This window comes from Arabidopsis thaliana, chromosome 3 (assembly GCF_000001735.4).
Source record: "Arabidopsis thaliana chromosome 3, partial sequence".
Taxonomy (NCBI): domain Eukaryota; kingdom Viridiplantae; phylum Streptophyta; class Magnoliopsida; order Brassicales; family Brassicaceae; genus Arabidopsis; species Arabidopsis thaliana.
This window is the reverse complement of record NC_003074.8, coordinates 22748649-22775914: the sequence shown is the minus strand read 5'-3', so window position 1 is coordinate 22775914 and position 27266 is coordinate 22748649. Positions and strand designations below refer to the sequence as shown.

General features: G+C 37.3%; 7 protein-coding genes across 14 annotated transcripts; 4 read left to right on the top strand and 3 right to left on the bottom strand.

Moving 5' to 3' along the window:
• Positions 1–3: 3 nt before the first annotated feature.
• Positions 4–2529, bottom strand: AT3G61540 (alpha/beta-Hydrolases superfamily protein). The gene is made up of 10 exons (NM_116019.3): positions 2189–2529; positions 1969–2105; positions 1713–1886; positions 1387–1623; positions 1207–1307; positions 1059–1131; positions 904–972; positions 705–812; positions 488–613; positions 4–410 (listed from the first exon to the last, which is right to left on the bottom strand). The coding sequence occupies exons 1-10, from the start codon at positions 2514–2516 to the stop codon at positions 216–218; spliced, it is 1548 nt and encodes a 515-aa protein (NP_191713.1). The 5' UTR covers positions 2517–2529; the 3' UTR covers positions 4–215.
• Positions 2125–4510, top strand: PANB2 (Phosphoenolpyruvate carboxylase family protein). Of its 2 annotated transcripts, NM_202745.4 has the most exons (6): positions 2125–2501; positions 2594–3009; positions 3163–3369; positions 3470–3616; positions 3817–3870; positions 3975–4510. In NM_202745.4, the coding sequence occupies exons 2-6, from the start codon at positions 2602–2604 to the stop codon at positions 4221–4223; spliced, it is 1065 nt and encodes a 354-aa protein (NP_974474.1). In that variant the 5' UTR covers positions 2125–2501; positions 2594–2601; the 3' UTR covers positions 4224–4510. The 2 variants fall into 2 exon arrangements, with proteins under 2 accessions (NP_974474.1, NP_191712.1); NM_116018.4 differs by lacking the exon at positions 2125–2501 and having other exon boundaries at positions 2559–3009; positions 3975–4473.
• Positions 4511–7072, top strand: AT3G61520 (Pentatricopeptide repeat (PPR) superfamily protein). The gene has a single exon (NM_116017.3). The coding sequence runs from the start codon at positions 4641–4643 to the stop codon at positions 6939–6941; it is 2301 nt and encodes a 766-aa protein (NP_191711.1). The 5' UTR covers positions 4511–4640; the 3' UTR covers positions 6942–7072.
• A 2832-nt stretch (positions 7073–9904) lies between these two features.
• Positions 9905–12420, top strand: ACS1 (ACC synthase 1; the record flags this gene model as incomplete). The annotated part of the gene is made up of 4 exons (NM_116016.2): positions 9905–10352; positions 10453–10584; positions 10841–11001; positions 11415–12420. The coding sequence occupies exons 1-4, from the start codon at positions 10185–10187 to the stop codon at positions 12418–12420; spliced, it is 1467 nt and encodes a 488-aa protein (NP_191710.1). The 5' UTR covers positions 9905–10184.
• Positions 12421–13526: 1106 nt separating this feature from the next.
• Positions 13527–15374, top strand: AT3G61500 (BPS1-like protein; the record flags this gene model as incomplete). 2 transcript variants are annotated; one of them, NM_116015.5, is made up of 5 exons in its annotated part: positions 13527–14051; positions 14132–14234; positions 14341–14493; positions 15188–15223; positions 15346–15374. In NM_116015.5, 5 exons carry the CDS (start codon positions 13527–13529, stop codon positions 15372–15374), a joined length of 846 nt encoding a protein of 281 aa, NP_191709.5. The 2 variants fall into 2 exon arrangements, with proteins under 2 accessions (NP_191709.5, NP_001154683.1); NM_001161211.1 differs by lacking the exon at positions 15346–15374 and having other exon boundaries at positions 14341–14518; positions 15143–15287.
• A 70-nt stretch (positions 15375–15444) lies between these two features.
• Positions 15445–18154, bottom strand: AT3G61490 (Pectin lyase-like superfamily protein). 5 transcript variants are annotated; one of them, NM_001340106.1, is made up of 5 exons: positions 17728–18154; positions 17014–17486; positions 16755–16929; positions 16584–16654; positions 15445–16499 (listed from the first exon to the last, which is right to left on the bottom strand). In NM_001340106.1, exons 1-5 carry the CDS (start codon positions 18054–18056, stop codon positions 15778–15780), a joined length of 1770 nt encoding a protein of 589 aa, NP_001327412.1. In that variant the 5' UTR covers positions 18057–18154; the 3' UTR covers positions 15445–15777. The 5 variants fall into 5 exon arrangements, with proteins under 5 accessions (NP_001327412.1, NP_191708.1, NP_974473.1 ...); NM_116014.3 differs by having other exon boundaries at positions 17802–18154; NM_001340107.1 differs by having other exon boundaries at positions 15505–16499; positions 17728–17876.
• A 630-nt stretch (positions 18155–18784) lies between these two features.
• AT3G61480 (Quinoprotein amine dehydrogenase, beta chain-like; RIC1-like guanyl-nucleotide exchange factor) lies at positions 18785–26135 on the bottom strand (the record flags this gene model as incomplete). Of its 2 annotated transcripts, none has more annotated exons than NM_001340105.1 (23): positions 18785–19540; positions 19624–19686; positions 19778–19894; positions 20070–20147; positions 20234–20369; positions 20467–20594; positions 20690–20731; positions 20831–20890; positions 21113–21170; positions 21362–21544; positions 21666–21778; positions 21907–22086; positions 22262–22315; positions 22509–22683; positions 22755–22897; positions 23021–23216; positions 23420–23643; positions 23732–24164; positions 24431–24843; positions 24941–25022; positions 25135–25283; positions 25603–25710; positions 25803–26135. In NM_001340105.1, 23 exons carry the CDS (start codon positions 25935–25937, stop codon positions 19439–19441), a joined length of 3372 nt encoding a protein of 1123 aa, NP_001326817.1. The 2 variants fall into 2 exon arrangements, with proteins under 2 accessions (NP_001326817.1, NP_001319814.1); NM_001340104.1 differs by having other exon boundaries at positions 19439–19540; positions 25135–25163; positions 25803–25931.
• Between the last annotated feature and the right edge of the window lie 1131 nt (positions 26136–27266).

Here is a 27266-nt window from a genome sequence, read left to right as displayed (position 1 = left end):
AAACCAGCATCGTATATTGTATAAGTAGTATCTAGAATTTACATTATCTCACTGTCTCTCGCCCAACTGTCTGCATGAACACTAAATGGAAAGGAAAGTCAAAACTTGAAAGACTTTCTTTTATTCATTCTCTTTCTTTTTTACTCATTTAATTCTCAAAGAAAGTGTATAACGAAGAAAACCACAAGTCACAAAGTACTGACTAGTACAAGGAATCAAAAGAGAGGCTTTTTCCCATTGATCATTCCCAACAAATGATCAATAATTTGTCTTCCAGCATCACGAAGACCCGAATGCATAAACTCATTCGTTACCCAAAGTCTGATACCCGATATATGAGAAGCTGTTTCCGTCACCAGCTTGAAGTTTACATACATATCTTCGTAGTAAACCGCTGCAGCAACAGGCACCTACAAAAAGAAATCATGTGAAACAGAGTAAAATTATTTGATCCATATGAAAGAACGATCAAGATTCTGAAACAGACCTTGTTATTCTGCAATCTAGGAACATCATATAATGGAGGCCAATCCTCTTTCTTGGCCAAAAGATCGGCGGCAGCTTTAAATGGCTTCAAGGCATGAATTTCATCAAACATCCATGGAAATATCATCTATACAAATCCAAATTCTATTTTAGTTAAGCAATGTGGACCAATCATCCAAGCTATGAGCCATACAATTAGAAATACTCAAAACCTGTACCTCTCCTGTGAAGAGTACAGGCTGACTTTCTTTGACTGCCTTCATTGCGTCGAATTTGTACTCATATTTATCCCGTAATCTATGAGCAGACCATCCTGATGAAGCACCCTGAAAAAGTTTCCATTTAAACATAAACGATAACAAGAAGAAGTAATTGTCTGAAATAGAAAAAAAGATGAGAAATTTGAAGAGACTATACCTCACAGTATATGGCCTCGTGGAGAAGAGCATATAGTGGATTTGTATCAAAAGAATGCCAACTCTCAAACTGCAGCAACGATAAAATGTCTCAGACTATTGAATTCCTTATTTGAGCTGAGAACAGAAAACAACAAATTTTTGTGGGTCTCTTACAGCGTTTAAGAAGAACTGACTAATACACTTTGGAGCTCCAGTAACTAAAATAGGATCCCATACTCTCTCCAACCTATGATCAATTAAGAAGGCCAGATTTAACACAGAACATGTGAGGTGGTTGATAAAAATTAAGCTAAACTCTTACATATAATGCAGGCGCTCAAAACCAGTACTTGATCCTAAACCAGAAAGACCAAGAGTTTGAAGACCCTTAGGAGTAAGAATGCCTCCTGATGGGAGAGGTACCTAAAGACAAAGAAACAGAGACAAGTAAGGAACTAAACTAAACTGGTCAGTGGATTGAGCAAATGTTGTAATCCCTCACCCCGCCACCTTCAGATTCAGCCAAGTAATTTACGAGTTCACGAACAATCTCAATGTCTTGAGGGAATCTCTTGTAGTATTTTTCATTTTGGCGAGCAACTTGTTCAAAACCGGCTTCATATACATCATCTGCTGTACATGCTTTACCAATTGGTGGAATTCCTCCAGTTATTAGCACTTGTTTGAGTCCTTCGGGTGCAAAACTCAGATATGTAAGTGCACAAAAGCCACCGAAACTCTGTAGATTTGAAGAAAAAAAGATGAATACAAAATCAAATGACAAGAACTGAAGCAAGATGACCAATAGACAATACAAAGACAAATTACCTGACCCAAAATTGTCCAAGGATCAGCCTTAGGAACAAGACGAACTCTAATAAACTCAGCATCTTTAACTATATTATCAGCTCGAAAGTGAACCAAATAATCAGCTAATTCCTTTGCTGATTTGAATTGAAGCATAGAGGAACATGTTAAAGGAGTGGACAAGCCTGTTCCTCGCTGCAGGACAAACAAAATTAGAACAACACAAAGACTAAAAAAACTGTCCAGAGAAGAGTATAAAACTATGAAAGCATCATACTTGATCGAGTAAGACCACTCGAAACTCTTCACAAGCTCTTTGAATCCATCCACTAGCTTCACTAGGCCTTGGACCTTCAAATCCTGGACCACCTTGCAAATACAATAAATACGGCATTGCTTGCTCCTCTTTCCCAACTACAAAAAACAAAAGACACAAACTTTTAGCTTCGTAATCACAGAAAGAGCTCTGAATCAAAAAGCTCCAAATTTCAAGTTACCCGCAACGATCTCTCGAGCAAAGACGGTAATTTTGGGAGAACTTTTGGAATAATCAAGAGGAACTATGAACCGGTGGTCACGCAGTCGGAGCTCCGGCACCGAAAACCACTTCCCAGTAACATGCTCCGACTTCGATTCCCCAGCTACATCGACGTAAACCGATCCCGCTTCAGCCATGGAGGTGATTACACGACAAAATCTCCGGCGACGGTAGAAATCAATCAAACCCGGAACAGAACCAGACAATCTTGATGGAGTAGTAGATAGAGAGAGTACGAAAGCAGTCAACTTTGGAATCGGAGTCACCAGCGCGTGAGTCGCCAACATCGTTTTTATTCTTAAAAGAAAAATATTTATCCAAAAGTCTTTAAATTTATAACTAATTCCAAAATCGCTTTCATCAGCAACAACAATGGCTGCTTCGCTCGTCAGGAGTTGTTGCTCTCGTGCTTCGAGAGCCATCACCACCGTCCGGTTTATGAGCAACGTACCGGAGGACACGGTTTACGGAGGACCGAAACCGCAGAACTCGAATCAGAGAGTGACTTTGACGCAATTGAGACAGAAGCATCGGAAAGGTGAGCCGATAACTATGGTCACCGCCTACGATTACCCTTCTGCCGTTCACATCGATACAGCTGGAATCGATGTTTGTCTCGTCGGAGATTCAGCTGCCATGGTTGTCCATGGCTATGACACCACTCTTCCTATCTCCTTAGAGGAGATGCTTGTTCACTGTCGCGCCGTTGCTCGCGGAGCCAAAAGACCACTTCTTGTCGGCGATTTGCCGTTTGGTACTTATGAATCTAGCACCAATCAGGTGAATAATCTCGAAAGTTGGATACTTTGTTTCAAATTCACAACCCAAAGGATCCTATCCTATGTTTCAGTTAATCGCTTTGATATCAAGTTTGTTATTGTTCGAGCAAAGCATCGATTTGGTTGATTAAGTTTTAGTTTGAATGATGTTCAGGCGGTTGATACTGCAGTTAGGGTGTTGAAAGAAGGAGGAATGGATGCTATTAAACTTGAAGGAGGATCACCTTCAAGGATCACTGCTGCAAAATCCATTGTGGAAGCAGGGATTGCCGTTATGGGACATGTTGGGTTGACTCCTCAAGCTATCAGTGTTCTTGGTGGTTTCAGGCCACAGGGCAAAAACATTGCTAGTGCTGTTAAGGTTTGAATGTAATGGTTCAGGCATGTGTATGTAATCCTTAAGAGGTTATTTTTTAAAGGGGTGTGTGATAAAATTATTTTTCTCTTATTTGGTGGATTAGGTTGTGGAAACTGCTATGGCTTTGCAAGAAGCTGGATGTTTTTCGGTTGTTTTAGAATGTGTTCCACCTCCTGTGGCTGCTGCTGCAACCTCTGCTCTTAATATTCCAACCATTGGCATAGGAGCTGGCCCTTTCTGCAGTGGTCAGGTTCGTTTTGATACTCTTTACATTGTCTTAACGAGAGCAATAGGCTTCTTTCGGTTTCATGTGCTTATACATGGTTTGATTGAATAAACCATATTCTCAGTTATTGGCCTTTTTGCATGATTAAAGAGTAAGATCAGCACAAAAAGAGTGAGTTATCTACATTTCTGATCAAGTATGTCACATTTTTCTTGTGGATTCAGGTTTTAGTCTACCATGATCTTCTGGGAATGATGCAGCATCCACATCACGCTAAGGTAAAATCCTGGACCATTCATATATCATCATGCTTCTTCCTGTATTTATGATTCATTATCTGATAGTTTCCGCTGTGTTGCATCCCTATATTTTTTCATTTCAGGTTACTCCAAAGTTTTGCAAACAGTACGCTCAAGTAGGAGAAGTGATCAACAAAGCCCTCTTGGAGTATAAGGAAGAAGTATCCAAACACTTGTTTCCAGGTCCTTCTCACAGCCCTTACAAGATCTCCTCAAGCGACCTGGACGGATTCTTAAGCGAGTTACAGAAATTGGGATTAGATAAAGCTGCTTCTGATGCAGCAGCATCAGCTGAAAAGATGGATCATTCAGATTCACCATCTTCTCAGTGACAAAGCTGTTGCAATTCTCGTAGCTCTTCATTTTGAGTAGGTTGAAGAAATAAAAATCCTTTAATAGGATAGTTATTAGCGGGTAAAACTAGTGTAATCCATAGGAGCTATTTCAGAGTTCAGGGTGGTGGCTTGATTAATAAAACAAAGAGGATAATTATATGAGAAAAATAAAGATTCGTCCTCATTTTGTTATAAATATAATGTAATCAGTCAGCATAATAAAAAGCTCACGTTCAGTTTTATGAGAAAAAATAAATTTTTGTACCCATTGTGTAATATTGTAAAGGTTTATTTGGGCTAAATATGTGTAAGCCCATTATTTAAAATGGGCCCAACTTCTTGTTCGTTGAATTCGCCGAACAGAGTTCGTCGTCTCACTTTTCCCGGTGGCCGTCTTTTTCAAAACCTTAGACGATGAGTATCATGCTATCAATTTCCCGGCGCCGGAACTCTTATATTCTGCTCAACCATTCTCGATTCCTCCGTCGTTTTTCATATGATGTTGACCCACGGCCGGAAATCAAATTGGAGAGCCAGGAATTTGTAGTAGTCAAATTTGTGAAAACTCTTCAAAAAACCCCGCAACATGATTGGGCGTCGAGCGAGTCGCTAAGTGCGCTTGTCGTATCTTCTTCTTCTGCTTCTCCTTTAGTATTCTCGCAAATCACGCGGCGGCTAGGATCGTATTCTCTAGCAATCTCGTTCTTCGAGTACCTGGATGCGAAGTCTCAGTCTCTGAAACGCCGTGAAGAATCTCTCTCCTTGGCGCTTCAGTCGGTCATTGAATTCGCCGGTAGTGAACCGGACCCGCGTGATAAACTTCTCCGTCTCTACGAGATCGCCAAAGAGAAGAACATTCCTCTTACTGTCGTTGCCACTAATCTTCTGATCCGATGGTTTGGGCGTATGGGTATGGTGAATCAGTCGGTTCTTGTATACGAAAGACTCGATTCGAATATGAAAAACTCGCAGGTTCGTAATGTTGTGGTAGACGTCTTGCTAAGAAATGGACTTGTGGATGATGCCTTCAAGGTGCTCGACGAAATGCTTCAGAAAGAATCTGTTTTTCCTCCTAATAGAATCACAGCGGATATTGTGTTACACGAGGTTTGGAAGGGAAGGCTTTTGACAGAAGAAAAGATAATTGCTTTGATTTCAAGATTTAGCTCTCATGGTGTCTCCCCAAACTCTGTTTGGTTGACTCGGTTTATATCAAGTCTATGCAAAAATGCTCGCGCCAATGCTGCTTGGGATATTTTGAGCGACCTGATGAAGAACAAAACCCCACTTGAAGCTCCTCCCTTCAATGCGCTTTTGTCTTGCTTAGGAAGGAATATGGACATTAGTAGAATGAATGATTTAGTCTTGAAGATGGATGAGGTGAAAATCCGGCCTGATGTTGTGACTTTAGGGATTCTTATTAACACTTTATGCAAATCAAGAAGGGTAGATGAAGCTCTCGAAGTTTTTGAAAAAATGCGTGGAAAGAGAACTGATGATGGAAATGTGATTAAAGCTGATTCGATTCATTTTAATACTCTCATTGACGGGCTCTGCAAGGTGGGGAGGTTGAAAGAAGCAGAGGAGTTATTGGTAAGGATGAAACTGGAAGAGAGATGTGCGCCCAATGCAGTTACTTACAATTGCTTGATTGATGGGTATTGCAGAGCTGGAAAGCTTGAGACGGCTAAAGAAGTCGTTTCTCGGATGAAAGAGGACGAGATTAAACCTAATGTGGTAACTGTTAATACAATCGTTGGTGGGATGTGCAGGCACCATGGATTGAACATGGCGGTTGTATTCTTTATGGATATGGAAAAGGAAGGCGTGAAAGGGAATGTGGTTACTTATATGACATTGATTCATGCTTGTTGCAGCGTCAGTAATGTAGAGAAGGCTATGTATTGGTATGAAAAAATGTTGGAAGCTGGTTGTTCTCCTGATGCAAAGATCTATTATGCTTTGATCTCTGGATTGTGCCAAGTTAGACGGGATCATGACGCCATTAGAGTGGTGGAGAAACTGAAAGAAGGAGGGTTTTCTCTTGACTTATTGGCTTACAACATGCTTATTGGGTTGTTTTGTGATAAGAATAATACAGAGAAAGTCTATGAGATGCTAACCGATATGGAAAAAGAAGGGAAGAAACCTGATTCCATCACTTACAACACTCTGATTTCGTTTTTCGGTAAACACAAGGACTTCGAGAGTGTTGAGAGAATGATGGAGCAGATGAGAGAAGACGGGTTAGACCCGACTGTCACGACATATGGAGCGGTGATTGACGCTTATTGCTCAGTCGGCGAATTAGACGAAGCATTGAAGCTCTTTAAGGACATGGGTTTGCACTCAAAGGTCAATCCGAACACTGTAATATACAACATTCTCATAAACGCATTTTCTAAGCTGGGGAATTTCGGGCAAGCGCTCTCTCTGAAAGAGGAAATGAAGATGAAGATGGTGAGACCTAATGTTGAAACTTACAATGCCTTGTTTAAGTGTCTTAACGAGAAAACCCAAGGAGAGACATTACTTAAACTGATGGATGAGATGGTCGAACAGTCTTGTGAACCAAATCAGATCACAATGGAGATTCTAATGGAGCGTCTCTCAGGTTCTGATGAGTTAGTTAAGCTGAGGAAGTTTATGCAAGGCTACTCTGTTGCTTCGCCGACCGAGAAAGCTTCACCTTTCGATGTCTTTAGCTTGGGATAATGTTCGTTTAGATACAGTAACCATTACTATAATGTTTTTAATAATTTCTTGATTATGCATTTTATATAATTACACAATCGCTATTTATTTATGTATGGTTATTTGCTAAATTTTGTTAAAATAAAAAATCCAGCTTTCTACAATTCTCAATGCAGTAACTTAAGTAAGCCCATTTACTTATGGGCCTCGTGTATTTGAGGTCCCCGAGACTTGGACAGACACGTGTCTCGAATTGAATGGTTCTTCGAGCTGACTAGTAGCGAATCCTAAACAGAGAATTTGACTCGGCTTTCTTTTTTTCAGACAACTAAAGAAGCGGAAGTCAAAGCTGCCATTTGTTCAACGAGTTGATTAGTTTTGTTTTAATTGTTGACTAATCATTATAACTCCCCTAACCCTAGGGGTCAGGACCGTTAGATCTTCGCACTTAAATTTCATTAGTGTATAAATCACGATTTATCAAATGTACACCTTTTTCGCCCTATTGTTCCGACTTATTACGTGCGCACATTTTATTATGTTTTGAGGAACATTTGTATATTTTCTACGTAGAACTAAAATATTCTTCTCGAATCTTATACAATATGGATATGGAAATTAAGAATACAGATTCTCTTTCACCTCTTGAGCTTTTGTTACAGTTAACCGTCAGAATTTTCAAGCGCCATTTAGGTTTTGTATCATGCGTCAAATAAGAATTGATTTTATGTTACAATCTACAACTTACAACCAATTTGACAAAGAAAAACATCACATGCATTTACTTAAACTGACAACTTTGGAAGCTGAACCTCTAGCTTTGGTTCCGATCATTGGTTCCGATCATTGGTCATATTGTTAGTCACGATTTAATGCCAAAAGCATCACATGCATTTACGAAGGAATAAGGATCAATATTTTTAAAGACTAAAACAAGATAAAAGGAAGTTGGTGTAATTAATATCACAGTCACTGTTGTTGATGCACGAATCACACAAGTACGAAAATGGGACCTCTAGGGAAGGAAGAAGAATCTTTCTATTAAAGACGAGCCTGCGACTTAGGCGAATTGGACGGATTACAAAGGATGATTTCTTCAACGAGCATAGATGGAGTAAGAACGAGCTGATTGTAGATGAAAGGTGAGCTTGAGGCCGGAAGACGAACTTGATGTCCGAGGAAGAATAGAGTTTATTCGTTTTATAGCTGAACCTTGTAAAAGGTTGCCTACGTACCCTTAGAAAGGGATCAAGCCACACGTAGTTCATATTAGAATAAGTGAGCTAGGCCGTCATTGGAGGTAGGTCGGCAGGTAGTTGACGAGCCGGCAAATGTGCGACGAGCTGGATGAACCGTGGAAGAGAGACGAGTTGGACAAACCGAGTTGTTTGCTGAAGGTGTAGACGAGCTGGGGGACGAGATAGGTGGACTATGCAGTCAATGGACGAACTGCCGCTAGGCGAGGAGGTAGATGAGTTTTGCAGTCGAGGGATGAGCTGATAGCTAGACGAGTTGGACGAGCTGACTAGCTGACAGCTAGGCGAGGAGATGGTCGCTGAGTGATGGGAAGAGCTTGAAGACGAGCTGAGGAGCTTGAGGACGAGCTTGAGGACGAGCCGAGGAGCTTGAAGAGCTTAAAGGCGAGCTGAAGAGCTTGGCGATGAGGAGCGAGCTAACGAGCTTCTTGAGAAGGGCGAGCTGACAAGCTACTTTAGACGGACGAGCTACTTGAGAAGGGTGAGCTGACGAGCTACTTGAGACGGGCTATTCTTTGTCTCTAAGTGTCCTGGCGGAATCCCCCCTCGTGACAGGACATGCTATTCGGTATTTATAGCACTATGCGTGTAGGGCATTCATCGAGGGATTTGACGAAACTACCCTTCGCCTTAATACTCCTTGGTTTGGAACTTATTTTGGGTTTTTGACTTGGGTTTGGGCATTGGGCCAAGTAGGCCCAATCCGACCCCTAACAACTGTACGTGCGTATACGTATTCTTTTTCCCTACAAATACACTCTAAGAAAACGAGTAATCACTCCACTTAGATACATACAGCGTGTCCATCTAGTTTTAGTCTTTTCGATCTCCGACCAATTCAATCTAAGGCAAAGATTAATGTAGAGAGAGTTTTACTATGTCGTAAATCTAGAAAGCCGCCCAAAAAGATCTTTGATCGCCAATTCAGTGGGCTGCTCCACGTGTCAATACTTTTTCACATGTTAATTTTGTTGGATTACTATAAACATAATGAATGACCTTGAAGAACTCTTTGGAGCTAAACCCAACGACCAACCCATTACGGCATTACCATTCTCTCTACATGATTTTCTTCCTCTTAAACTAATTTAAAATGGAGAAAGACAAAATTTGAAATTTTATTTTCACGTGATTAGACCATGATTACGTTTCGGTCGACACGCAAGTAATTTTAAAACTTAAAACATATGATTTGAAAAAGGTAAAACACCAAGTCATGGTAAACATCTCCCCCCGAATCTTATATCAACGTGGGTCTAATAATAGAGTTCGTAAGACTTGAACTTGTTAATTTGTTACTCCGTTGAATCTTTAAAACACTCTCGACTTTTAATTTGTTTTTGTCTGTAAAACCTCTTGCTTGATCTAATTGTTTAACTAAAATTAATGAAACACAAAGTCTTTTTAATGTAATTAGTACTTAGTTATTACCGTGATACCAAGTCGCGGCTGTATTTTTAACACAAAGTATACTTTGTCTTACAATGTTTTTCATAGTATATAAAGTTCTTAAATTTTCAAATGTACCATCTGCATGGTACAGGTGTGTCTAAAAAAATCTACAGTTGTTTATCATCATTAATTCTTATTTATTTTTATATCAAAACTATAATTTTCAGTTACAGAAATTAAATGTTTGTTCATTTGTTGATTATAGATACTCATAAATATTAATAAGACTTTTTTTTGGCCATATAACAGTTCCGTTGTAAAAAAAAAATGTTATAATTGGCATAGATGAAGAAAAAAAAAGACTAAAAACATTTTGGGCTTTGGCCGTAGGTTTGACTTCACGCAAAATTAATACTACTAGTTTTATAGAAAACAGAAAATTTCAGTTAAGTTTCCTCATAACGGAAACAAGTTTCTTTCATATGCTCGCTCTCAATATCCCACTATAAATAATCCTCGAATGCTCCCATTCATTTACATATCACAACTCACAAGTAAACTAATCCATCAAATTCACAAAAATCACACACATTGTTCAAATTACTGGAACGGATAAATGTCTCAGGGTGCATGTGAGAATCAACTTCTATCCAAATTAGCTTTGAGTGACAAACATGGAGAAGCTTCGCCGTACTTCCATGGCTGGAAAGCTTACGACAATAATCCTTTTCATCCAACTCATAATCCACAAGGAGTTATTCAAATGGGTCTCGCCGAAAATCAAGTTCGTCTTCTTATTAGTTACATCCTAATGAGTTCGTTATACTTTTTCTTCTTCTAATAAGTTTTTTAATTTAGTTTATTTTATTGTGATTTGCTTTCAGCTTTGTTCAGATTTGATCAAAGAATGGATAAAGGAAAATCCACAGGCATCTATTTGTACGGCGGAGGGAATTGACTCTTTCTCCGACATTGCTGTTTTTCAAGATTATCACGGTCTCAAACAATTTAGACAGGTATTTATCTCATTTCTTATAAGGTTTTTTTATTATTATACAGTATCTATTAAATTATTATATACTTATATATGTTACAGTATCAAGTATTTTTATGCTCATTCACGTACTCTTGTTTGGTAGTAATTATACACCTTACATTTATGTAAGATTATGAATTGAGTATATTATAATCTTAGGAATTTGAGATTTGTATATTTCTAGAACTATAATTTGCTTTCAAATAATGTTTTGTTTGGGGACGGAAAATAAACAGGCGATTGCGACGTTTATGGAGAGAGCGAGAGGCGGGCGGGTGAGGTTTGAGGCGGAGAGGGTGGTGATGAGCGGAGGAGCCACCGGAGCAAATGAGACGATCATGTTCTGTCTTGCTGATCCCGGCGACGCTTTTCTCGTCCCTACTCCTTATTATGCTGCGTACGTATATATACACACTTTACTAGTATTCAAATAAATATTATTTTGGTCATTAATAATTAAAAAGACACATGAATTAGGGATTTTGATGTTATGAAATAGAATAAGTAAACATTATACTATATTAAAATAAAAGTAATCGAAAAGGGCAAAAGTTCTAATGATTTCATAATTACATAGGTCAAAAAACAAAAGTCTCTTTTGATAATGGGTTTTCACTTTTCAGAATTATTTGTGAAATATACCTCATTTGATTGATTCAATATTTTAATTTGGTAAGCAACCCCGTCCACACAAGTTACAACTATGATCAAATTGTCGATTGACTCTTCACAAAAGTCAAACCATTAATTAACACTTGCTTGACTTGCTCTCTTCAGTACTAATTATACTGGGTTTACTAAAAATTCCAGATTCGATAGAGACTTAAGGTGGAGAACTGGAGTTAGAATAATCCCTGTGGAGTGTAGCAGCTCAAACAATTTCCAGATTACAAAACAAGCCCTAGAATCAGCGTACCTTAAGGCCCAAGAAACCGGTATCAAGATCAAAGGCCTGATCATCTCAAACCCTCTTGGAACATCTCTCGATCGAGAAACTCTTGAAAGCCTTGTCAGCTTCATCAACGACAAGCAAATTCACTTAGTATGCGACGAAATATACGCAGCAACGGTTTTTGCGGAACCGGGATTCATCAGTGTTGCAGAGATCATCCAAGAGATGTATTATGTTAACCGTGATCTGATTCATATCGTCTACAGTCTTTCAAAGGACATGGGTCTTCCCGGTTTCCGGGTTGGAGTGGTTTACTCTTACAACGATGTTGTTGTGTCCTGCGCAAGGAGGATGTCGAGTTTTGGATTGGTCTCGTCGCAGACACAAAGTTTTCTAGCTGCTATGTTGTCTGATCAGAGTTTTGTCGATAACTTTCTTGTTGAGGTTTCGAAAAGAGTAGCGAAGAGACACCATATGTTCACGGAAGGGCTTGAAGAGATGGGGATTTCTTGCTTGAGAAGCAACGCGGGTTTATTCGTTTTGATGGATTTGAGGCATATGCTTAAGGATCAGACATTTGATTCCGAAATGGCGCTTTGGCGAGTTATTATCAATAAGGTCAAGATTAATGTCTCTCCTGGCTCGTCGTTTCACTGCTCTGAGCCTGGTTGGTTCCGAGTCTGCTTTGCTAATATGGACGAAGACACACTCCAAATTGCACTTGAACGAATCAAAGACTTTGTGGTTGGAGACAGAGCCAACAAGAACAAGAACTGTAACTGCATTTGCAACAACAAAAGGGAGAACAAGAAACGTAAGAGTTTTCAAAAGAATCTCAAGCTGAGTTTATCTTCGATGAGGTACGAGGAACATGTTAGGTCACCAAAGTTGATGTCTCCTCATTCACCATTGCTTCGAGCTTAAAATTTGTTATGATTATACTCAAATAGATTGCGTATATATCAATATAACAAAATAATTTGTATAAATTAAATAGATTGTGTATATTTCAATATAACAAATATATTACATGATTCAATAAACAGGTTCAAATTGAAACTAGAGAAACTATCTAACTATCAAATATAAAAAAATTCCAAACAAGGATGAAGTTTAAATGTTGCATATGTTTTGCTCGTTTTTTTTTGTTGCTTATTTTCAATCAAAATTTACAAAATTGAAATATTACTTTGGACTTCTGATATCTTTGGATTGATCATGTGTAAATGCCAAAATTTAAATTGTTTTAATTTTAGTTAATTACAAATGATAAATTTTAAAAACATGTCAAAACCTAATCAGAAAGATCTGATTAGTTTTTTTTTTCCTCTGATTTTTGTTTTACTAGATATAAAGATTGTCATTTGTCAATCACATAAATATAAAGATACTCTTTTATTAGGCCAAATTAGAATATAAATATAAATATTATGATTTGCTTCTTTTTCTTATGTTGTGTTAACTTAAATTTGTACCATTTATCAAATAAAAAAATATTATCTTTGTTTTAAAAAGAAAGTATCTCTTATTGCTAGAAAATTTTAAAAATGTAAATTTGAATTATATTTTTAGGCCAAATTTTTAATTATCTTTATATGTCATATAAATAATATTTATTAACTTTAGATTAATGATTTTGTCCCAAAATATCCATATATTAATGAATAAATCCAGATGTGATTATTGATCAAATAACTACTGTAGGCAGAAGAAGATTTGCCAAAATTATGTCTTCCCTAATTTATATCAATCACATCACGGGATACTTATATATTTATTACGATGTCCTCTCTCAATAATACAGTAATACCTATATAAAAAAAAAAAACTTGTGGTACATTTCTCGTCTACCTACATCGATACATTTTGTTGTGATTTCTTGACTTCGGAAGGTATAGTTCTCGTTCATTATTGAACTGTGATTTTGCTTTCGAATTTTCTTGGACATCAATGTTCATATAAACGACAGTTTATCAAACAAATCGAAATTCTGATGACTTCTTTTTTTTATTTCTCAGAATCTTTTCAAGATGATCTCAAAACAAGGGATTACAGCGCAATGTTTCTTCCGGCCAAAGAAATTTTTCAGGATGTTGTTTCCAAAGAAAAATTTATTATTGAACAACTTTGAGTCATCATTAACCGAGAGATTGAAGAAACTCATACCTCAAAATACAGATGAGATTCTCACCTTACCTTGGATGATTCTAGCTATGGAATTACTTTATGATACACATAATGATATAAACATTCTCATCACTGATCTCAAGCTTCATTATATGACTGATTCGGAGCATGGATATTGGTTTGAGAATTACATGAACATAAATACAAAATTGCTCGATCTGTGTAACGCTTTTATGTCCTTGCTTCGTCACATGAACCATGGCATTGTTTGCTTAAAGTTCCTTAGGCATAAATTAGAAATGAAATCTGAGGATCTATGCACTGAGATTTGTTCCGCACTTGATAGTTGGAGGGAAAATATCACCGCGGAAATATCGAAATGCCGCGAAGTTCTTGGGAGATATGTTGAATCATTAAACTTTCATAAAGTCAAGAATTGTATAAAAGAAGCAAAGGTTCTTATGAAGGCGTTTTATGGGGCTAATGTTCTTACGGCTTATATCTGCAGTGTCTTTGTGATAGTTTTGTCGAATTCCGACAAAGATATTTTGCCTATATATGTCTGGAAGCAATCATTGTGGAAAAAAGATTTCTTGGATTTGCAGACTATCGTAAACGTCAAAACAAGAGTTAATATTTCCACTGATGGAACAATGGTACTCCAAGAGTTAGAATCTGTTGCTGCCAAAATGAAGAAGATGTATCTTACAATTCAAGAAGGTGATGATCTTGTTCAAGAGTCCTTTAAGGAATCTATTGAGGAATGCAAAGAAGAAGTCGAGAAACTGGAACATGGGTTAGATGAAATCTTCAGGAAAATTGGCAACTTGTCTGATGTAACCTTTAAAGGACGTGAAATCATTCGTGACGGTTTATTTGATTCAATGATTAGGGAGTTAACTCATGGACCATACATATATGATTAAATCTCATTTTTTCTTTATCTTTAGACAATGCCTCTAATACTATATGTATACATTAAATCCATTTGGAACTATTTTGAAACAAATAAATTGAACTCATGACCCTATATGATCTTCTTTTCGATTGTACAATATGACTTTGGATATATAAGATTTTCAATTTTACCCATTTTCTCTCAGTGTTGTAATCTCTTTATGTACTGAACAATAAAACCCTTCGTACTGGTACAGTGGTACATTAATAACTTAATAATGAACACTTACACTAGTATCTTCTGATCTCATTTTCAATGAATGGTAATATAGTTTTCTTCATTTTGTATTTATGTTCATATATATAATTCTCAAACCAATATTCCTGCTCCGAATTAGTCATATCATGAAGCTTGAGATCAGTGATGATAATGTTTATATCATTATGTGTATCATAACGTAATTCCATAGCAAGAATCATCCAAGGTAAGGTGAGAATCTCATCTTTATTTTGAGGTATGAGTTTCTTCAACCTCTCGGTTAATGATGAACACGAAGTGGAGGAGTTGAATCCAAAGCAAAAGGCCACAACGTGTTGACAATACTTATACTACTGCTTGCAGCAGAAGCTCACAAGATGTTACACCGCATCCAACTTCTGCTTGTAGCGGAAGGTCACGTCACGATAATAGAGGCAGTCGAAGGTTAGACGACATTGAAATGGTTTTGTTGCCAATAGGCGGTCTTCCAACTTCTGTGCGTAGCTGAAGTAAGTGCAACATTAACTCTTTTTTATTTTGGTTGATTTCATTGTTTTCGTTAGCAGAAAAACCAGAGCTTAGAGTGTTGGCTTAGCATTGATCTGTGTTTGCATCATAGATTGTACGTGTTTCTTCTTTCTGTTGCTGCCTTTGGACACAACACAGTCTTTAGAGACCCATTAAAATGAGATTTGATCAACTCTGTTGCAGGAAAAGGTTCAACATTTCCATTTTCCTCCATGACATGAGAAAGAGAGGCATATAGAACAATCCAAGAGAAAACTTCTAAAGAGTCTGGTCTGATTCAGTTTCTTTATGAACAAGTAATCATTGTCTCAGCTTCTCTGTTTCATCTCCCAATCTCACATGGATTTGTTCACTTTCTATCGATAACTTATACTTCTTCTCACAGATTGGTTAACCAAAATCACAGATAATCCCTGCAGAGAAATTTTCGTAAATATGAAATTAGGTCAAAGAAAAAGACTACAACTTTGCTAACTCATTTGATAACTACAAGTCTTAAGCTCAACATTATCAATCTCCAACACATCAGTAGGAAAATCACATCCACCGTCAATCATCTTCTTCTTCGTCGTCTCTGATTCTTGTCCATCAAGCAAATCACAAGGCTTAGGATCAACACCACTCGTAACTCCTTCAACATCACTACACATCCAAATCGCTTTCTTATGCTTAGCCGCCATAGAAATCGTTGCATTCGAAATACAAATCCCAGTAAAAGGATCTCCAGAGATTCCCTCTAACCTTCCAGCCATAGAAACATTCTCAGCTACAATATCTCTGTAATTAATCCCGGTTATCTCCGGTAGAGCGTGAGGATCGTAATGAGAATCAGCATGAGCTTTGTAATTTCCGGTCATCCAAAAAACCCATTTCATCGTGTGTAGATTCATTCCTTTTACGTATATGTTCTTCACGAAAGCTCCTCTTCCTACGGCGGTTTTTATCCGTACGCCGGATTCTGTTTGGTATGCGGTGATATCTTCCGCTCTCACGTCTTCGATTCCGCCGGACATTTCGCTTCCGAGAGCGATCGCGGCGCTGTACGGTGAGATACAGGTTAATCTACGGATCACGAGGTGCTTCGTCGGCATTCCGAATGAGATTCCGTATTCGTCCCATCCGCTTTTCACGGCGATGCAATCGTCGCCGGATATGATGTAACAGTCTTCGATCCTCGTGTTCGTGCAAGAATCTGAACTCAAATTAAAATCGAAATTAGAGAAATAAAGTAGGAGAATTTGGAGTAATTAATCCGATCTGATCACCGGCGACGAACCTGGATTGATTCCGTCGGTGTTCGGAGATTTTACCGGGGCGATGATCGTAACGCCTTTTACGATGATATTGCTGCCACGTGGGATATTTTAATTAATAAATTAAATCGTACGGTGGTTATGGTGAGTGTGCATGGTATTAGATGAGAGTGTGACACAGGATATAACTATACCTACTATACACTGGGTGGATGTTCCACGATGGAGAATCAAGGAACGTTAGATTTGAAATCTGAATTGTATCTGAGAACATTAACTCAATCAGGTACGGGCGAGTGTATTTTAGCTTGCCACCGTGGAACTTTTGCCACCAAAACGATCCTTGACCGTCGATTGTGCCGTTGTTCCCTGTAAAATAATATCCAACGGTTCAGGTTTATTTCTCTCTAATTTCGAATTATTGAAAAAAGAAAAAAAGGATAAAACTTTTACCGGTGATAATTACGTCGGAGAGATTAGTGCCGAAGATGAGACTAGCGAATCTTCCACCGGCGGCGTCACGTCCTCGTCCGTACGAAGGCAAAGCCTTTAGAATTGGGTATTCGTTTAAGTCTTGAGCAGCGAGAAGAATTGCGTCTTTGTGAAGAAACAGAGTGAAATGGCTTGTGAGGTTGAAACTTCCGGTGAGCCATTTCCCGGCGGGTACAAAGAGCTGTGCTCCGCCTTCAGATGAGTATTGGCTGAGATGATCAACGGCGCTCTGGAAGGCCTTTGTGTTTAGCGTCTTGCCGTCTCCTACACCACCGTACTCTGTTATGGAGGCACTGTGGGATCTGCAAATAATTGCTGTGTACTCAAATGTTTCAAATGACTGTGATACCCTTCTTCCTTGAGAAATGGTTATGAGGTTTGAGAGGGTTATGATGGTAACTATGCAAGCTAGTATGTTCTTCATTGTTTTGTATCTGAAAAAAAAAAAGGAAGAGAGAATGGTTAGTTCCTTAAGTTAGTTAAAGAGAGAGATATAAAAGGTTGTATCTTTTTTCGTAGTTTGGTAAATAAATGGGTGCATGTGAAAGGTTAGTAATTGTTGTAAAGTTTTGTTTTTTTTATGAGAATGAGAGCTAATCAATTGGTTTTGGTGAACAACTTTTGGGAAAAAGAAAAAGAGAGTTTAATGTAAATGAGACATAGTGAACAACTAACATTTGAAAGCAAAAATGGTGGGTTTGTTTATACATTTGTGTGTGTTTGTGCTTGAGAGAGAGAAAGAGAATTACTTGAGACTTGTGAGCCCTTTGTGAGTGTGGAGAGGCTAAATGGTTTGATGAGGATGTTAAGAGGAGAGAATAAGAGTATTTATAAGCGGATAAAGAGTGGAGAAACGAAGAAGCAAGATTCAAACTTTTTGTCTGAGTGTTTGGTGATCTTATAAGATTAGCAATGATTTTATCATTTAGTGGTATCAATTGATTGGAAGATATAGCGGTAACATTGTCTTCAGAAAAGGCTGAAGTGATAGCAAATAGAGACATATCCTTATTATACTAGCAAACAAACATAGGTATATCGTTAGTGTGGCCATAATTGTTTTAAACGTAAAGATGGCATTCGAGTAGTGACTAGGATGAGGAGATTAAGTTAACTTATTATGGTCTCTAGCCTGAATGGATTAAGGTATTAAGGTTGTATCATCACTCTAAATCGAATTCATAATCGTGTTCATTGCTATACGTATAATAGAAAATCATATAAGCATTCGGCTCAATCACAACATATTATTTAAAATGTGTTGCATGTATCTTTCCAAACATATAACAATCATAATTTGTTTAAACTAGGGAGAGAATGTGAGGTGAGTACAACGTCAATTCCTTTACTTCGTTTGTTTACTCACGGGTTTTAATGTGTGAGGTTATTTTTGCATCTGAAAAGGATATGATACAAGAATGGGTGATTGTCTCTATGTGACTTGTGACTTATGAGAGTAGAGTATAGATACATCACTTGTTTGTCACTTTCGACGTGGCTACTAAATTTTACATTACCATCTTATACTACTCGGTAGTTACTACTTACGGCAGTTAGTTTTTATAAAGAAAAAGTTAGAAATAAAACTATCTTTAAGTGAAGTAACATGGACTATGCAAATTTGGGGGGCATACAAGAGCATCTCCAGTTACGCATGTAACATATATAGGAATGAGAATGTGTTAAACCATGTTAATTTTCATTATTGTTGCTTTTTTTTTTTTTTTTTTTTGCATAAAAGAGCATCTCCAATTTTGTTATTGTTGTTTTTTTGGTTTTCTAATTAGCCTCTTGTGAACTTTGGGGTTGTCCCACTTTCACTCCACTCATCCCCACTTCTGCCGACCCACTTCTGCCGCCTCCATACTTACTCACGGTCACGGGTGCTTACGCTTATCTTACTTTTCAGTTTTATTTTAATACAACTCTCTTTTTCTTTCTCCGATTGTTTTTTTAATACCTCTAATCTACTATTTGTAATAATAACGACCAGAACATTACACCTAGTCAGCACTCATATACTTTTGTTCCAAGCTTCATTGATTTGAATAAAAACATGTTATACTGAATAGTAAATCAAAATACATATACATTTATCTTTTTATGTTGGACAAAACAATGGTTTTATATACACGCACATTACACAAAATGCAGAGTGTTTTTTTCAATTTATTTTCGATTTCAGGCTGTAACAATTCGATTATTTAGGCCAAACATGATATGACTTCTACATTTCTTTTCCTTTCTATTGTGACCAAAATAAATAGTAAAAGTATGTGAGGTGATGTATTTCTTATTTCTTCTCAAATTATGTTTATCTACACGAACGTGAAAACTCAGGCAGAAAATGTTTGATGTGAAAAAGCTTCAAAAATAAAATGATTTATCAAGAGATGGAACCTCTATTGCTTTCTTCTCGTGAGGTCGCTGAGAGTTTTGCCTCTAAAATCTGAAGTAAGTCATGGTACTGAGCGAAAGCCAAGTGAGACTGAAACAAAGAACATGTTTTAAAGAGGAGACCCGCACGTGATGAAATCGATATCGATTGTTATGGAAACAAGAGTTTGTTACCTCTAATGTCACGCTATATGCTTTCCACAACCGTAGATCATACCGGAAAATATCATAAAGAACCTGTGTTGTGACAAAATAATGAAACAATCTGGTTATATCACTGTGAATGCTTTAAAGTCGTGATTACGGTGGAAATCTAAAAGATTTTTACCTCAGACCGTTGTAAAAGAGTGGCAAGAACAACTATCCATTCTTTGAATTTGACGGAGCACATCTGAGCCAATAGAAACTCTGCATCTAACCGGTTCTGTAGCTCACTCATTTGCAGCTGAGGGATTTCAATAGTTAGACTTCGATGTAAGATAAGTTTACTCAAATATGCAGACTTTTACGATGCGATAGGGATCTATGTTTTAGTTATCAAATTGTTTCAAGCAGCAGAATGAGAGGGAAAAATAACGAGTTTTGAACATCAAAGAAACCACAAGGGGGTTGATTCTAACCTTTTGCCCAATCAGTTCAAGCCCTGCAGCAAAATTCTGCAGCTGCGCACAACCATATCTTTCTCGTTGAAGAAAATCCTGGAATTTTGGTATTGTTAGTGAATGACTATATACCTTATTGGTTCCAAGCATGAAAAGGTGAATGGTACAAATTGTATACGTACCACAATATCAAACTGGGTGCCTTTGACGAATGCAACAAGCTTTGAAAGTTCTTTACCAGACATCAAGTAACTGGCATGACTTTCAAGTATGCTCTTTACAGAAGCAACATGAGGACTTTGCTCTTTGAACGAGGAGCTACATTTAGGGTCACGTTTTACAAATAAATCTTGATCAGAAGACAGTTGTATCACTCTAGAAAATCAAAAACTACAATCAGAGTTGTAGTTTCCACCTCTTATCGAGTGATGATTTCTTGTGGCTGGAGCCAAAAATAAGAAAACCGAGAAGCTTAGGCGATAATGAATCTGATTCTGTTGGCGCCTGCTCAATGTCTCTTCCAGATCTTAGTAAGAACCTCACCTAACAGCATAATTGTCATAGAATAACATCATTAGTTAGGATTTAAGCTTTGAATTGCCCATTTTAAACAAACAACAAGAACATCAAATACATACTAGCTCTCCAGCAAGATCATAGAGGGACTCGTCAAGTGTCGCCTGCAAATATAAAAATAAACTTTCTTAAGAACAGAAAGAACAAAATTGACAAGAAAGGACTCGAAAGATATAAATTCAACATGCTACAGCCGAAATTACCTGCAATAGCCGTAAAGCACAGTACTGACTGACAGCAACACCTTCTAGTTTTGCAATCACCTGCACCATTTCTATACTTAGTGTACGATTTGAAACATAACCTAATAGATTTCTTCAGTGTTCTATAATAGTAACTCCATGCGCTTTTTTTGTCCCAAGAGATTTTAATCAAATGACAATTGACACTGCTACTTGCCTAGTAACAAACAGAAGACTGCAGTTTTATTGATACAACATTATTTAACTAAACATACTCGAGGGTTAAGGGCTTCTGAGTCTTACAAGGATATAGCAAGCTGCAGTTCGATACCATCTTCGCTGGAAGCAGTCCTCAAACAATCTAGAACCCAAAAGAGAATATCAAGTTTCGTAGCACAGAATACAGTTTACTCAACAAAAAGAGCAGGCAAGATTGGTGAAGTTTGCTATCTTAGCAACGGCTAACTGCTCACGTGTCTAGTACAGTAAACAAAACTAGTTTCATACACGTTACAAGAAACAAAAGCCAAACACAGAGATAGAGAAACATACGTTGTTGATATCCCAGCAGCAGAAAATAAATCAGCCCAGTGACGGGCATCGGTTTTTCTGGCTACATTCACAACCACATCATAGTACTCGGGGAAATTTTTTATTAAATCACAGGCTTTTCTCAAAAGGGATAACTTTTTAAGATGTCCAGGTCCTGAAATCTGGTTCCTGTTTGGATTTGGCCTTGAAATTTGGAAGCCACATGTTCAGTACAAAAAATCAATTAGGTGAAGCAAGACAAGAAGGTTAAGTATAAATTACAAAGAACAGAGATACGTTATAAAGATTGATAGGAATTGGATACCTAGAAATCTCTGCATCAAAAACAGTAAAAAGAAGCCACTCCAGACAATGGGAGAAGTGGGGTTTCTCTGCCGATAATTGTGCTAAGAGTAACGCCTCTTCATTTTTATCTCTCTGTCCAAAATAAGAGAAAAACAGAATAAGATTCTGAGAGAAAAAAAAAATTGCAAAGGAGAAATGAATAAAGGAAGAAAGAAGGGATCATTCTAACTTAAGAAAAGAGAAGCCAGGACCAACAATACCTGAAGGAGGTGACGGAGCAGGCAATGTAGTATAGTCTGAGCCTGGGGTGTAGGCTCAAAACACGGAAACTCTGCGCTTGCCGAAAATGACATTCTCTGAGAAACTCCAACAACGACGCCCACGTTTGGTAAAAGTCCCAAGGGATACACCTCACGATCAAATTCCAACTCTGGATCCAGCTGAAGAATGGAACATAATAAAAATGCATTTGAAACAATGAAAAAATTAGAAATTTATAAGAGGGATGTGTTTGAATGTCAATGTCGTCAAACAATAATGTTACAGACAATAAAAATCAGAACAAAAAGATAAGCCACCAATGGCGGTGAAAATGGACTCTACTAGCATGCATACCTGCAGGAAATCCTCTTGCATAAAAGGATCATCCCCTAGAGAAGGATACCAAACCTATAATATAGAATCTCAGCGTTAAACAAATCAAAAAAAGTTACAAAAGACAGGGATCAAACAGAGAGTTACTGTCAGACACTTAGGGGCAGGGCAACCCTATAACGAGAAAAAGAAAAAAGAAAAAAAAAAAAAAAAAAAAGAAGAAGAAGAAAAGTGAGCATAACAAGCAGCTTTGAAGCAGAGGAATTACCTGCATTCCTCGGTGTCCATAATCTAGCCAAGATACTTCCTCGACAAGATTTGTCTTCTCTTCCGATTGACCACATGTCACCCAAAATAGTTCAACTGAGTCTGTAAGTTCCCTCTCTCGTCCATCAACCAAATCAAGAAGTGAAAGCTCCCCATTTCCTCTCAGTATAAGACATCTATGGAGACCACAAAGGCAATTAGAATGACAGCATAAACTGAAAGGATATTCTACTCTATTGATGATTACCTTGAGGGTTCCCTTTCTGACAAATCAGAAGACAAATTATCTTCATCCAATTCGCCTTCTCTCGGGTGCTGATCAGGAACAAATCGCATTGCTGCTGGATGGCTCTTTGCAGTCATGATGGACAACTCTCTTACTGTGGAAAGCTGTTTGTCATTTAATCACTTTAAGGTGCATGAAAAGCAACTCAAGCGTTCACATTTGGAAGTTAAAAAGTATAATTTACTGAAAATGATGCAGAGAAGAAATGAACCGGAATAACTAACTACCTGTAGATCTGCTTTGCTTGAAGGTGTCAATTCACCATATATCTTCACATGGTAGACGTGGATGATAAACGGAAGATAAGATACAAGTATATAATCCTGGTAAACATCCATCACCATTGGTTTGCCAAGCAGCACTTTACGACAAAGTAAAGAGCTCTGATCAAGGTGATATCTTGGATAGAAAAGCAGCTCATATCTGCAATAATTAGCGAACATACACGTGAAATTAAACAACATTCAAAGACAAAATGCTCAGAAACGTTTATCACATTAATGTAAAAAAGTCTGGAAGAGTAGCAAACACATTTCTATTAAAAGGCACTTTCTCTTCCTTGTAAACATTAATAAATATAGCCAGTGAACCATGATTAGAAACTAATAATATAGATCGGGACTTACGTCTCAGAAGCTTCAATGAAGTTACAGATTACGACAATCTTCCCCAACCATAACAAACCCTTGCAATGAATCTGTTGTTCTTGACTGACATCTCCAAATACCCTCCACTTCTTAAACCTAACGTCATACAAAATCAGGCCATGTAAACCAGCAACCGCCAAGTATTTCCCATCCTCGCTAGCTGCCACGTGTTGAACAGGCCAATTTTGGCTAATATAAGAAACCTGGACCAAGAAAATATATATAAGAAATTTATTTCAAAGTGATACGATGAATGAGCAAAAGGGGATAACGGATATGATGATACTCAACTGGAAGTTTTAGATGTAAAAGCTTAAGCTCGTCAGTGTCCTCCGCCTGAACCATGAGTAGTCTATCATCACCATACATTACCTGACGAACATAAGTTTTTCCTGAAACTCCTCTATTTAAGCAACATTTCCCAAAAGAAAATGCAAGAATTCTATCACATGATGCCTCCTCTGTAGCAAATAGTCTATATCCATATTCATCCCACTGGATGGCTGAAGTACCACTCATCAGTGGTTCGTATTTACAGTCTTGTTTTGGATTAATTTTAGGGGAAGATGTAGAAGTCAGTCCAATTTGGCGGACAGTTGACATTAATCTACATCCAGAAACAGACCAAACTGCAAGTCCTCTCGACTTCCACCCAACTGCAAAAGCAGAATTATCAGGCGTCCATGCAATGTTATTTACAGGCCCAGTGTAATCCGCTGAATAACTGCAAGTTTTAAAACAGTTTTATTAACGATGCAGCCAAAATATCAAGGGCATGAAATAAATCACAGTAAGACAACTTGAAAACTACCAAAGGCGTATAAACTTCCAGTTGTAGTATGACAAGTATGATATTATGGTCTTTACACAACACCACAATAAAAACTACTCAGATGAATAGTAATACTCAAACCTTTCAAAACAAATATTAAAAAATAAAGGTTCATCACAAAATTCCACCATCCCTTTTCATAGTAACAAGTTGCTTACCCCCAGTCATGCAAAGAAACTGTTCGCAAGAGAGAGATCGAGTGTGACAGATCATATAACTCCACCATCCCTTTTCTTGTACCCACAGCAAGAATTTGTTGCTCTGAAGCCACTGATGCACAAACAGCATCACCACCCAACTTCTTCTCAGCTCTAATACTCTCAGTGTACTTTAAACCTTTCTTATTCACAGAGCATACTACTAGCTGCCCATCCGAATTTAACACAAACAATAACTTGGAACGAGTGCAAAGTTCCAGCTGAACAATAGCCGGTTTTGTAGAGAATTTATCATCAGATGCAAGTGTTGGTGAAGCTACTCCAGAGACTAGCCCATTACCAAGAGTGTAGGACAAGAGTCTATCATCGTTGCTAGCAGAAGGGTGGGAGCCAATACTGAAAGCTCCACCAAACTACAAAGACAAACAAAACATGAGAAATCAGGAATCTTGCACAAAGAATTCAAAAACCCCAAGAACAAACAATGCAGATGAAGCAGATGTACATTACCTCTCCTTTCCAGGAAATACTATATAAAGATCCATCGGAGAGTCCCAAAAGCATAGTTTTGCTGTCCCTAACAAAATTGCTCCTGCAGAGAGAGAAAGAATTGGCCTTACATTTATAATCCCAGAGTTTTAACTGTGTAGACTCCTACGGCAAATGTTGAGCACGGCAGAGACACGTACAGAAAAAGCACTTACACAGACAAGTCCTTGCCAGCAAAAGGGACCTGCTCACTTAGCAAAAGAGATATGGTTGCAAAACACAACTCCGAGGGTTGTCTCTCTCCGGGTTTTACTCTTTTATCGGTAAACTTAATTTTATATATATGAAGGAAGAACGATGATGTCTGCGAATCAAAAAATAATTGGTGAGAAGACATACAAAAAACTGGTTTTTTCACAAGTTCCGAATTTTCATGCATCTTGATCAAACGATTCAAATAAGATACTACTGAAATTAGAGGCTTTAGAATGTCTGAAATCATCAACCAATCAAACCTAAAAACATGTTTTTTCTCATCCTTACACATAAAGAACAATCTGGAGAAGATCCAATAACAAGATTTTGTATAAACAATTCAATAAATTCTCAGCTGGATAAAGATTGATAGTGACTAAACAATTAGCAGAAATTAGCAAAGGAAAAGAGTGAGACTAAGAACTTACAAGAACAGCAATCAATTTGGAGTCTGGACTCCACACAGCTTGCAAATTCTCTCCTTCTTCTCGCAACGACTTGTCATCTCTCATATACTTTCCCAACCTCACTCGTTGCTAATTGCGGGAAAATCAAACAAAAAGCTATATAAGTTAACCAACTCTAGACTCCAATTACTACGAAATGCAGAGAGATGATGATAAAGCACCTGAGAAGAACCCCAAAGCTCCAGGTGAGACGGAGAAACGACCAGTAATAGCCGGCCGGCGAGCTTAAGGTACACGACTCGCTGCGATCCAGGTAGAAGCGGGATCACCTGCGGCCACCCGTAAGCCATATACATCTTTGGCTACCTCGAATTGAAATGGCTATCTCTCTCTACAATGGATCTGATTACAGATTCTGTTCATACACAGAGATCATAGGAACATTCGTTGGAAGAAGAAGAAGGAGAAGAAGAAGAAGATGGATCTCGCAGTCGCAGATCAATAAACGCTCAATAAACGGAGCATCAAAATTGGAATTGCCCGACCGGTTTATGTTGATCGGATTTTAATTTTGCGAATATAATTGGTTTCGGTGATACGAATCTAATTTTACGAATAAACCGGGAATCAATTATTGATTATCCTTGGTTCAAGGAGAACTCTCTCTCATTTCTCGGTTTACTCAAACCATTCTATAGACTATTAATTTAATTCTATAGAGTAATAATAATAGAATTACAAAACTAGTATACCTTCGTCTAAATTTTTAATAATTAATAATACAACTAAACTTTTGTTCTTTTTTAATCTGAATTTCCGATGTTTGATAAGTTTATATTAATTTATGATAATGATTATTAATTTATAATATTACTAGACTATATAATTACATTATATTTCCAACCAAATTATTATTTTATTAAATTATGTTAAATACTACATTGATCTCACTCGAGATTAAAAAAATAATTAATTTATAGTAATTACTAATTTATCGAGTGAGATCCTTTCTTCGTACAAAATATTTACGAATTTAATCGGTTACATATTGTGAAAGTAAACATTTTATTTAGTATTATTGAAGCTAATAACGATTTCATTAAGACACTCGTGCTATATGATACTAAAAAAAAATCAAATAGATACAAGACGTTACTTAGCTTGTTCAAAAAATAGTACTCACATGACAGAGATTCTGATGCCCCCATACTCTTTCACTTTTCTTAGTTTTATTTTTTTGGTCAAATATATAATTTCATTTGGCTAAAAGATTTAGAAATTGGAGATACAAATATTTGTCATCAAACAAGTAACATGTCTTGTCACTAACTAAACAAGAAATGATTAAAATGTATATTTATGAAAAAGCTAAACCACATATGTGGGTTGATACTTTCCATGGGTTGATTAGTTTTGACACCAAAACATAATTAAAAAAACGAGTCAGTTAAAAATAAAGTCGGATTACTTGGTTTGAAAAGAATTCTGAAACGCTAAACAAACTACACATATGTGAACTTAAAAAAATTTGGGTTGGGATTTTTTGTTTTTGACTTTAATCAACCGTTGTATTATTAATATTGATATGTGTGTTGTATAAAATGTCTTTGATAAAGAGGTATTTATATCCAATATCCACTTGTATCTCTACTATTTCTCTAGGTTAAAGAAAATAATATTTATTG